The sequence below is a fragment of the Loa loa genome, assembly GCF_000183805.2.
Source record: "Loa loa unplaced genomic scaffold supercont3.449, whole genome shotgun sequence".
Classification (NCBI taxonomy): Eukaryota; Metazoa; Nematoda; class Chromadorea; order Rhabditida; family Onchocercidae; genus Loa; species Loa loa.
Genome location: NW_018108629.1, coordinates 234 through 11,262, shown reverse-complemented (window position 1 = coordinate 11,262; position 11,029 = coordinate 234). Strand labels below are relative to the sequence as shown.

At 33.0% G+C, this 11,029-nt stretch overlaps 3 protein-coding genes across 3 annotated transcripts in view; 1 reads left to right on the top strand and 2 right to left on the bottom strand.

Annotated features, from left to right (window-relative positions):
• The window catches only part of LOAG_18695 (hypothetical protein), a gene marked incomplete at its 5' end in the record, with an annotated part of 2,712 nt that extends 884 nt beyond the window's left edge, over window positions 1–1,828 (bottom strand). Inside the window, 4 exons of the mRNA XM_020451358.1 lie at window positions 320–446; window positions 879–1,054; window positions 1,211–1,476; window positions 1,758–1,828. Of these exons, the coding sequence (XP_020304862.1) occupies window positions 320–446; window positions 879–1,054; window positions 1,211–1,476; window positions 1,758–1,828 (640 nt within the window). The remainder of the gene's footprint in view (window positions 1–319; window positions 447–878; window positions 1,055–1,210; window positions 1,477–1,757) is intronic.
• Window positions 1,829–2,087: 259 nt separating this feature from the next.
• LOAG_09015 (U5 snRNP-associated protein) lies at window positions 2,088–8,630 on the bottom strand. Its single transcript, XM_003144544.2, has 17 exons — window positions 8,359–8,630; window positions 8,005–8,123; window positions 7,723–7,896; window positions 7,255–7,561; window positions 6,799–6,958; window positions 6,413–6,565; window positions 6,118–6,325; window positions 5,639–5,891; window positions 5,420–5,521; window positions 5,127–5,248; window positions 4,811–4,949; window positions 4,522–4,661; window positions 4,050–4,206; window positions 3,815–3,948; window positions 3,598–3,689; window positions 3,047–3,288; window positions 2,088–2,831 (listed from the first exon to the last, which is right to left on the bottom strand). The coding sequence occupies exons 1-17, from the start codon at window positions 8,614–8,616 to the stop codon at window positions 2,679–2,681; spliced, it is 2,913 nt and encodes a 970-aa protein (XP_003144592.1). The 5' UTR covers window positions 8,617–8,630; the 3' UTR covers window positions 2,088–2,678.
• Window positions 8,631–10,081: 1,451 nt separating this feature from the next.
• On the top strand, window positions 10,082–10,461 carry LOAG_09014 (hypothetical protein; the record flags this gene model as incomplete). The annotated part of the gene is made up of 2 exons (XM_003144543.1): window positions 10,082–10,087; window positions 10,297–10,461. The coding sequence occupies 2 exons, from the start codon at window positions 10,082–10,084 to the stop codon at window positions 10,459–10,461; spliced, it is 171 nt and encodes a 56-aa protein (XP_003144591.1).
• Window positions 10,462–11,029: the final 568 nt, after the last annotated feature.

The following is an 11,029-nucleotide window of genomic DNA, read 5'->3' as shown; positions in this document are numbered from 1 at the left end:
ACTTGATATCTCACTGATTTCTTGCGAAATATTCTGAAACTTCTGGTCCTGATAAGTTTGGTTTTCGTAAATGAAACTCTTTCGAACCTATTCAAAGAAATCAATTGGTCAAGCAGTAAATTTAGGAATGTATTTAAGGATTTCTCTACCTAAATCAAACTTCTCTTCTTCCCAAAATTTTCTCAAGTTATTCAATGCAAAGAAAAAATAAGCGATGAAAAAATAATATTGCGATCTCATCTCAGCCCACTTGTGATAAGACAACAGTATTGTTTTTTATCGATAGGAAAAAAAATGTGAAAATCAAAAATCAACAAACCATGCTCTCTTGCTTTCAGTAATTGTGCTCGAAGCTGCGTATACTGATCAAAACATAAACCCAACTTCTTGAGAGGTAATATGCGATCAGTATGATTGAAAAGAAACTGTAGAATTAAAGCAGGATTCTGAAATGTTTAATATTTGTAAATAAAGAAGTCGAAAAACTGAATGTGTCATTTAGTTCTTTTTGGCATTCAATGTCCTACTAATAACTGTGAACATTAGACAAGAAATTTTTGTTATTGCATATCATATGTCATTTGTAATGGAAATCACCATAGTTTTTCATATATGCCATTATTTTAGTAAGTTTAATCATTCATTTCAAGTAAACATTCAAGTGCTTCTGTAAACAAAATTCAACTTCCTTTCAAAAAAGTTTATTTCTTATTTCACTTATATCGAGCTCGTTGCTTCATCAGAAACCGGAAATAAACCTTTTTGAAAAAAGTTGACTTTGAGTATACTCGGTCATAAAAAAAACTAAATATCATCTTATCTAAGTGATCTCAATACATACTAAATTTAAACAATAACCATATAAGGGAAAAAATTACCCGATAATCAAAGAATAAATACTCATCTCGACAAATAGGGCAAGCATGATTTACTCGAAATTTTCCTTCCTTATCAACACAAAACATCCGTGGTTTTGGCATAAAAATAGCCTGTCCCTTGAAGTTACGCCTGTAGAAATGATACACTGGCATTCCCTTATACGTATCCGCATAAACTACAAACAAAATGTTTTTATTTTACGCCAATAATAAGTGAAAGTGATAAGCATAGCTAATTATTCCTATTGAACTGATATGCACTAATCTGAAACAAAATTGAAATTGTATTTCTTTTTATATAAAAAAAAAAGTATATAGAAAAGAAAACATACCCTTACTATTCATGTAAGCTATTTGTTCCTCCAACGTATGCTTCGGCCTATAAAGGCCCTTTTTCTTTTCTACAGTATTATAAGCATAACCAATAGCTTCTCCTACATTTCCATTATCTTCTGAACTTCCTTCTTCCACTTTTGAGGCACAGTAGAACTGGGATGAATTGTGATAAGTACAGCTGATCAGCGGAAGTGTCCTATTTGACAACCCAATGCTTGAATTGCAAAGTAGCAAGCGAATATGCCTATTGAGCATAACAGATCTGCAAGTCGAAATATCAAATTTACGACGATATATGAAGGACGGAGAGCTTTCGAATTGATTTTAATGTGAGATGAAAAGATCACAGTATTATACTATAAACAACCTTCACAAGATCTAAGAAAATAAAGCCGAATATTAAACGATATTCCTTAACTTAATTTTCGGCATAAATTTTCTCTTCAACCATTCAATTTAGCGAAATGCTTAAAATTGAAAAAAATCATCTCGCGAATTTCATCACTGTTACCCAATTCGAATAAAATCCGAATTCTCCAATACCCTTCTACATTAAGCGGTTTATTCCTGTAGGTACAAAGTTGAAACAAATCCGAACTCCAAGAGTGAAACATCTTGAGTCCTGATTTGGAACAAAACCCAGTCTTATCCATTTATTATTCATCTATTAAATTCACAAAAATAACATAGAGCACATTTGACCCTAACATGAGGAGAAATAACTGATGTCTCGAACAAAAGAATAATCGAGACACCATTCCTCATCGGGATATTGAAATTTACCATTCTGAAAGGATAAGAAACGGAAAGAGTAGATGGTTGCAATACTTGATAAAACCAAAAAGAAGTATACATAAGAAGCAAATATGAAAATAATTTATTAGATCAATTAATAAACAAAATATTTAGCATTTACCAGCATAAACAAATTAGCTTCAATTAGTCTTGCGAGAACTCTCATCTGTAACATATTTGAAATTAGAAAACAATCAATTCATATCTTATCTACAGGATATAGACTTGAATTCAATTAATTTGGTCTCATTTAATATTAAAATAGATCAGTTAGTATCCAACAAGAAAACAATCAATGGAGTGCAGAAAAACAACAATAAACAGCAAGCAAATCAGAATACACTAAGCAGATATAACAAACTAAGGTTAGTAAAACTGAAATGAAATGAGAATAGTCAGTGACCACTGACCAAATCGTTTATAAGGCTAACTTCATGACATCAACATGTCATTACATACAAAAATGGATTTCTCTTTAATTGGCTATTTAACAATGAAGTCAGCTCAGCACATTTTCAAGAGAATTAATACTGGATGACTTGACAAAATCTGCCTTTTTACAAAGCAAAACTTTGCGAAATCATTCAGTATTATACTAAGGGCTACTTAGTGCTACTGATTTATGGACAACTTATGTACAAAATCGCAGGGTTTAATATGACGTCATTACTATCTCGGCATTTCCAGTTTCTCAGCAAGCTCAGCCAGAATCTCATCCGTTCGCTTACGCCAATTTTCCACATCCTTTGACACTTCTTGCCACAGTTCACCGTGTCGCGGCTCAGCTTGCAAGCATTTTTTCTTTACCAAATCTTGCTCTTCCTTTAAAAAAAGTGAAACAACTCCAGAATATCTCCAGAATAATATGAATTGTCTTCACCAGCTATATCTCAACCATTTCGGATATCCTCAACAACTAAGACTAACGGATCAGTTAAGCTGCACTTTCCCTATAGACAGAACAACTCTACCGAATATACAACCAAGCAATAATTCCTTGACCACTGTGAAGTGAAGCTCCATTATCTTTGACTTACTTGTGAACCATGCAACAGTTCGAATTTGTAAAAGAATGCCCAAGCGTCCCCAAAATCGGGATCAATTTTGACGGTTCGCTGGAACCATTCGCGCGCTTTCCTGATCTTCCGCTCTGTCCAAAACAGTTTCGCTACAGCTAATAAAACATCGGCATTATGTTCACATTTCTTCAGAGCATCAACTGATTTTGTACGTCGACCATGACGTTCTTCCATGAAAATTGCTTCCGCCCATAGACGTCCTGCATTTTAACAGAAATTTAGCCAACTTTATGAATTTGAAAATACCTATTTAAATGTCCCATTATTTACTATATTTTGCTAGGAAAGCGTTAATAAAAAGCCTAAACACTCGGAGACTTTATTTGGCAGTCATTAGAACAATAACAGGCAAAATCAAAATCACAGTGACAAATACCTGCAAAAGTGTAAGGAAAGTAACCAGAAAGTGGTCAGGATGGAATTGAAACCAATTCTAAGAAAGGAATGAATAAATTCACAAATAAAAAATTTAAAAGTTGAAGGAAACTTGATACGAGGATTGAGATTACCTGAATGCTCACACTCTTGTAAAGCTCGAGCCAATCTTTCTTGTGCAAGTTCTTTCAAACCAGCTCGCGCTTCAATTCGTACGGCTTCTAGCCTAAATCTTTGTGAAATCAAAAAAAGTTTCGATTTCCTTTATTAATATGAGGACGCTTTTATATTTTAGAAGCAAATGACAACTCCTAGTGCTATTCCGCATTGCAAACAAATAATAGAATTTACCAGAGTTCTGAATTTTTCGGGTTACGCAAACGAGCCTTTTCCAGATCAGACCTAGCTTTTATTATTTGATTTTGTGATTCTTCCAAACGGCTCAACCAGATCCAAAGTGGAATAAAAGTGGGACAGTGTTTAACCTGAAAAAAAGTACAAAAAAGACACTTTGAAGAGAAATTTAGCTGGTGATCAGAAAGCTAAAATTTTAAACAAAGAGGAATAAGATGCTAAAAAAACCTACACCATCGGAGAAATACTGGCGCGCTTCATTATAATTCTTTTCCTGCTGAAGTATTTGACCCATCATAAGATATAATTTTGGCGTCTCTGGAAATTGTTCCAATGCTTCCGTCAAAAGCTTCTTAGCAGCAATTAAATCTTCCAAACACCATTCTAATCTGCAAGCACAAAAAGTAAAAAAGTCAACATAATTCGTTTGAATTGGCAAATTTCAAAATGCTTCCTTGGCTAAATTTTTTCTTTTTGATTTATCGATCTTTAAAATGAAATTTATATAGTGAGCAAGGCAATATTTTGACATTTGAATAACAATTTATTTCTAGATTCCTTCAAAGTAAGTGTGTTACTAAGTCATTCTAAACGCACAAAAAAACTCATAGTAAGGAAGGATATTGAAGAAAACAAATAAGTTTACTTCTATGTTAAAGAAAATAGTTTTTAAAATAAGTTAAAGGTAGCTTGTATTAAAGTACCTAACAGATTTAAGATAAATGCGTGGGGAAGGAGCGATTTCTCGAGCTTTTTCCAACAATTTCCGAGCTCTTTGGAATTCATTGTTTTCGGATTCTAGCTTTACAGCAGCCATCCAGATTTCTTCCGAATTTGGATTATTCTGAAATCAAATATCATTTTTTATACAAATTTCAGCTCTATCCAATAGATTTTTAAACTTTGTAAAGATTCGGCGAGAAAGCAAAGCAGCAGAAATAATAAATAACTGCCAGAAACCATATTAATATATATTACGAGTCAAAAAATGACCTGAAAAGCTCTTGCAAGAATTTCACGAGAAGCTTTTACATCACCCGCCAACCATTTACTTTTCGCATACATCAACCATAACGTTTCTGCTTTTGGACATTTTTCAACCGCTTTTTGCAATAACTGATCGTAACTTTCCCTAAAAATTATGCATTTACTTATGAACTATTCCAAAAGCTTTCAAATGCAATTGCCACAAAGCCATTGATAACACAGATATTTTTCATGTCCCTCTAATAAGGAACTGTCTCAATAAGTACGACTCCCTGCCCTTTGATTAACTAAAGAACAAGCAACGCAAACACTAAAAACTTACGTTGTACCATGGTTTCGTTCAAAGTGTGCTGCAGCAAACCATATACCTTTCTTGGTTGGAAAAACAAGTAAGGCATGAGCATATACGGCACGAGCACATTCATAAGCTTCTTGAGCAACAAACTGCAAGTTAAATTCTTCCCAAATTTCTGCGCAATTTATAAAACATTGAAATATATATTATATATTGTGCTGATACAGTGCTGATACACAGAACTTCTTCACTTCTTTCAAATTAAAATATGCCATGTGGGAATTCAAATAGCAGTAATCGTAAAAATATTGTAAGATTACCGATTCTGCATCTTCCATCCATGTATGCTTTCGGTCTTCTTCCTCAACACCAATTCCAAGCACATGGGAAATTATAGCTTGGGAAGTGAGTCTGCAGTTGGCCTAAAAATGATTCAATTCATTATCCAGTTATCTTCCTTCCACAATGTCTTTTCTAGGGCAAAAAAAATAAGGGTTTCCAAAAACCTAAAATTCACACCACAATATACTGAAATATACCTTCTCAGCATCAACGGCATCTTTCAACCAGTGTTCACGATTGATTTCTACCATATTCGCTTTCAAGGAAGTAATAGCCCTTTCGATAATCCTATCAACCATATCACTTTGTCCTCGAGTTTCCTCCAACCTTGCAGCGCTAATCCAAATCTGCCGTTCAGTAGGGATATGCTCACGAGCTCTGTTTAGGACACGACGTGCATTTTCATATGTTTCTAGACGTGCCAGTGCTAGCCATAGCTCTGTCGAAGTACTGAAATTTTCCATCAAGAGAGTTACTTGACTATTCTAAAATTTTCTAAATCTCAATTTTCTTCTAATCACAATTTTCTTCTAATCAATCAAGTTAAGTCAACTGAAGGGTATTATAATCTTTAGTTACAGTAAATAGTAAGTGAGTAACGTAAAGTAGATTGAAATACGCCTTAAGAAGCTGAATGGTTTAAAATTCAAAAGCTTCTAAAACATTGAGATTTCACCTGCAGCATTCCACAGCCCTTGTAAGTAAAATTCTAGCATCTTCTGGCTCTTCCAATTCCACCGCCGCTTTCCACAAACGTACTGAAGTTGGGATTTGTTCTAGTGCTTTGCGAAACACCTTCTTCTTTGCTTTCAAATCTTCCTCGAGTTCAGCTGCTTTCATCCATATACGTACCGAATTTGGTAATGAACGCACGGCAGCAGCCACTGCAAAAATAATTGTGATATTTCAAGAATGATTCTGTATAGGGTTTAAACGAAATTAAATCAGTTTGAAACAAAACTATTCATTACCAATAGCTTTCGCCGTATCCGGAGGATGTAAACGAACTGATTCCAGCCACAAATCTTCACTCTTTGGATTCCGATCACAGCCTTCTATGATTAAATTACGGGCTACCTGCAATTTACCAACTACTTCTTCCAAGCGCGCCGAAGCGATCCATGCTGGAACAACACTGATTAGGCATTTTCAACACAAACAGTACATGGATAAAACAAATTTGGTGTAAAGAAAGCGGAAATAGACCCAGTGTCGAGCGTATGTGATTGTCTTGTGATAGAAATTAAGAGGAAGAATGTTACTATTTAGATTAGATACTTAAAATATATCTCATGGAAAATTAATCTGGAAAATAGTATCCGGAGAATGTAAAATACGAGCAAGTAAGAAACTTTACCTGGTGGATGCCGTGGATTGGTTTCTCGAACCGATTTCAAAAGTAAACGGGCTTTCTTGATGTCATTGATGTCACCACCGTATTGCGGTATCATTGATTGCAAATCTGTTAGGTAACCTTTTGGGTCCACCACTGTCTGCCCCGTGACGGAATCCGAAACCTGGAAGTTTGTTACAAAAAAAGATAACAAAGCTAATTTTATCTCACAAAATATAATTCTTCTGAATCAGAGTTGATATATGAACCGAACAGTATCGCTTCTAAATTCAGACGAAGAAATAAAATTTTGTGGTAATTAGTAGGAAAACATGAGAGATTTAGGATGTCCATAAGCAAAATCAAAATTTTGATATCCTTCAAACAATGAAGCATAACAGATAGATGGAATTCTAAAAATACAATACCTTTACTGCGGATGCTGTTATGAATCCAGTAATCTGTATAAATGAACGATACCTGGTTTAGTTTGATATCCATGATTGCGTTCCTAGCTTGGCCAATTTTTCGTAAATCAAGATCCGCAGATGATGAAGAGCCGGACTGTATTCCAGTTTTCCACCCGGGCGTTAACAATCCACTTTTTATGCCACTTAGTGTAGACATAAAACCACTACCATAAGTAGAAATCATTCCACTAAACGTCGAGGTAATTCCAGAACCCATTGGTGTAAGCAGACCGGACTGAATACGACTGTCCATCTGGCTATTCATCTGACCATACGACATTGCAGATGCGATTATCGAATCTGGCACCGGAGTAATCCTAAAAACCATAACATATAAAGGTTTCTATTGATTGCGATTTCTGGAACATTCTTGTTTGCAAAATCTCCGCCGATATCCTAAAAGAAGTTTCACAAAACAGAAATCTGAAAATCATACGCAATAAACGTAATGAAAAGCATTATAACTAAAAAAGGATACTTGTCTGCACGTGGGTTACGTTTCGCTTTATTTCGAATGTCACCAACTTCCGGAATTGCCGACCATTCCGCTTCTGTCACGTTAGACAGTTGACGCTTCAAGTCAGAAAACTCTTGTTGAATTTTTGGCCGTTCTTTACGATACTTTTCGATTGCTTCTTTATATTTCTTCTCTCTAAATCAAATAGCAAACTGATTGCAAAAATCAAATAACAAACAGTCCAACAAAGTGCTGTTCAAGAAAAAGTGATAAAACCTAACACCAGATAACAAACAAGTTTACCTATATTCTTTCCGACGTTCATCAATCCGCGAATCAACAGCACTGTAAATTTCGTCTGCTTCTTCGTCATCTTTATCATAAGGATCCTTCGAGAATAAGCTTCCACCATAACCTTCGAACTGAAATTTCAACATATGGCATGGAAAAGGAATGCTACTATTGTCAACAGAAGTGAAAACTTCATATTAATTTATTCAAAATGATATTAAGCACTAAATGGATATTCTGCACAAACATTTGTAGTTGAATTATGAACAAAATTAGTTATTAGCTCTCAAACGTTTCAACCTGAACTACAATAATTAATATCAATATTTCTGCTGTAATTTGGCAAAAATGAGCAGTTAGTTTAACCTCATCATAGTTAGAATCATTCAAATCTTCGTTATCATCTTTCTTATCATCATCATCATCGCGGGCTTTTTTCGCCGGACCAGCTGGTGGTAACTCTGGTAAGTCGGTGCTGTCACGAGCCGGTCCGATATCGGAACGTGTCGTAAAACCAGTTGCACCACGGCCAACACCAGCAACGTAACCCGCTGGTGCAGGCATGCCCAGAAAATGCTTTTTCCGCTTGTTCACGAGAGAACCGGGGATAGTTACCGTTGTCATGTTTGTCTATAAATGTTTCGTATTTATATAAAAAAAGCAAAAGTAACGAGTCTTATAAAGAAATTATAAGAATTACTAGCACTTTAAGACTATCATCTACGACAATTATTATTATTAACCATTAAAGTTTCCTAGATCATAAAGTATTTCAGATAATAACCACTGCTACGGTTTAAAAAATCCAAAAACTTGTCGAATTTTTCACAGCTAAAGGAATAACATCTCAAAATTGCAGCATTTTGTATGCTTCGCAAATAAAAAAAAGAAAGGTTAGATAAAAAATTCTCTTGTGCTTTATTAGAAATGGCTATTCATAAATTTAAAATTTCCAAACCAAATGAAATTAAATTAGCTTCCACTTGACATTGGATTGCAAAAAAGAACTTGAACGAACAACTTCTAACCCTTGACCCCCAACCCTTAACCTTTAACCCTCCACTCTAACCCCTACCACCAACAATAACCCGTCATCAATCTCAAAACAAATGAAATAAAAGAGACGAAAACGCTTTTCGCAACCACTAGAAATGGTTTGTTAAAATTCAATAACAATAGATCACGGTGACGGAACCATTGCGAAAACGGTTCTTACCACCTCGCAATACGAATGCTATCCTGAGCTGCTATGAGCTTCAAAATAGTGTAATTCCTGAATTAAAAATAAATTTAATTTTTTAATTAATTTCAACTTTCCAGTTCAACTTTCTACTCATTTTTAATAGCTTTTACAGGATAGTTTTTGCATTTCAAAAATTTCAATTTTTCAGTTTTTTTTTTTGGAATATTTAAATAACTGGATGATGATATGCGCTATGCTAATTGTAAACGACAAATTTATCTGATAATCTTATAATTTAGTTAAATTTAACTGAATATGGAAAATCTCCTCTGATAATCCATTTCATTTCTTTTTTTTTTCATTTCTTTTTTTTTCTTTTTTTCATCCATTTCACTTTTTTTTAAAGCAAAGTTATCCATTTTATTTCCTTACCATACCATCTGTTTATCCATGTCGATTATATCTTTCTGTTTTAGTTTATTTATTTATTTCACAAAGAATTTGTTTACTGTTTTCTTCCATTACAATTAAAACAGAAAGAGAGTTTAAAACAAATCCTTTACATTTGATTTTAAAATAATTGAAAAATTGTCAAGTTTGATTACAAATTTGTTCTTTCTTAAATTTCTTACTTTAATTAAAATGCAAAAATCTAATTTCTATTAATGTTTTAATACATCATTGGTTGCTTTCGTATGTTTTTCTTATTATTCCCATTATGATCTCTAATTAATTATGTGGTTTGAAAGAGAAATTACGCGCATAAAATTGTGATCAAAATTTGTGACAAAAATTTAATATCACATGGCGAATATCAAATTTTAACTCTGAAATTTAAATACCAATGAGATATTTTATTGGTATAATTAATTCTAAAGTATTATATTTCAATATGTAATATCGAAAATGCTTGTAATACACAAATATAGCATTATTTAAGCTTTAAAAGATAATAATAAAATTGAAATGTAATTGGAAACTCACATTGAAGTTTTTCTAAGAAGTAAACAAATGAACGATAACAGTATGATTTCTGCATTATTTTTATATATTCAATAATATTTTATTGTTTTTAGTAAATACAAATAATTATGCACAAATATTAGAAATAATATTTCCAGAAACGAACAGGCAATGATGATGATGAAGACGATGATAATGATAATGATGATGATTGTGGCGATAATAATAATGACAATAATAATGATGATGAAAGTGATGGTAGTGATGATGATGATGATGATGATGATGATGGTTGTAAAGCAAACCAAAAATTTTTTAACTAATCATATCGAATTAAAAAGTATGTCTACTATATATATCTATTTAAATTCAAAACGAATTTACTAAAATAAATTAATTTAATTTGCAATTTTGTTCTCGATTAAACTATTTACGATATTAATTCACTTATTAAGCAATTATCATGCAAATAAGGGCATACTTAATAATTACTATATAATGTAATGCTGCTAAATTTTGATAGCATTGTTTATATAATCTAACTTCAACACACCCAAACAATGAAAAGAATAGTTTAGAATATTTATGAAAAGAAATAGCTTAAAATCAAGCAAGTTTAACCAAAGAGTAGTTATAACCAAGCAAAGTTATTAAAGAATAGCCTGTGGTCAAGTAAATCTATCAAAAGAATAGCCCGTGGTCAAGTAAATCGATCAAAGGAGAATAGCCTATGGTCAAGTAAATAGATTAAAGGAATAGTTTAAGATTAAGCAAGTAACAATCAATAGTTGCCTAAAATTATGCAAATTTATATGAAATTTAAACTAAAGAATATAAATAAAAATATGAAATACATATTATGTTGAAATAAAGCAATGTAAAAATTATGTA

Coding starts and splice junctions, on each gene's coding strand:
- LOAG_09015 (XM_003144544.2), bottom strand. CDS start 8,616: ATGACAACGGTAACTATCCCCGGTTCTCTCGTGAACAAGCGGAAAAAG. Junction 5,522..5,638: donor ATGCCGTTGATGCTGAGAAG/GTATATTTCAGT, acceptor AATCATTTTTAG/GCCAACTGCAGACTCACTTC. Junction 5,249..5,419: donor GGATGGAAGATGCAGAATCG/GTAATCTTACAA, acceptor TTTAACTTGCAG/TTTGTTGCTCAAGAAGCTTA.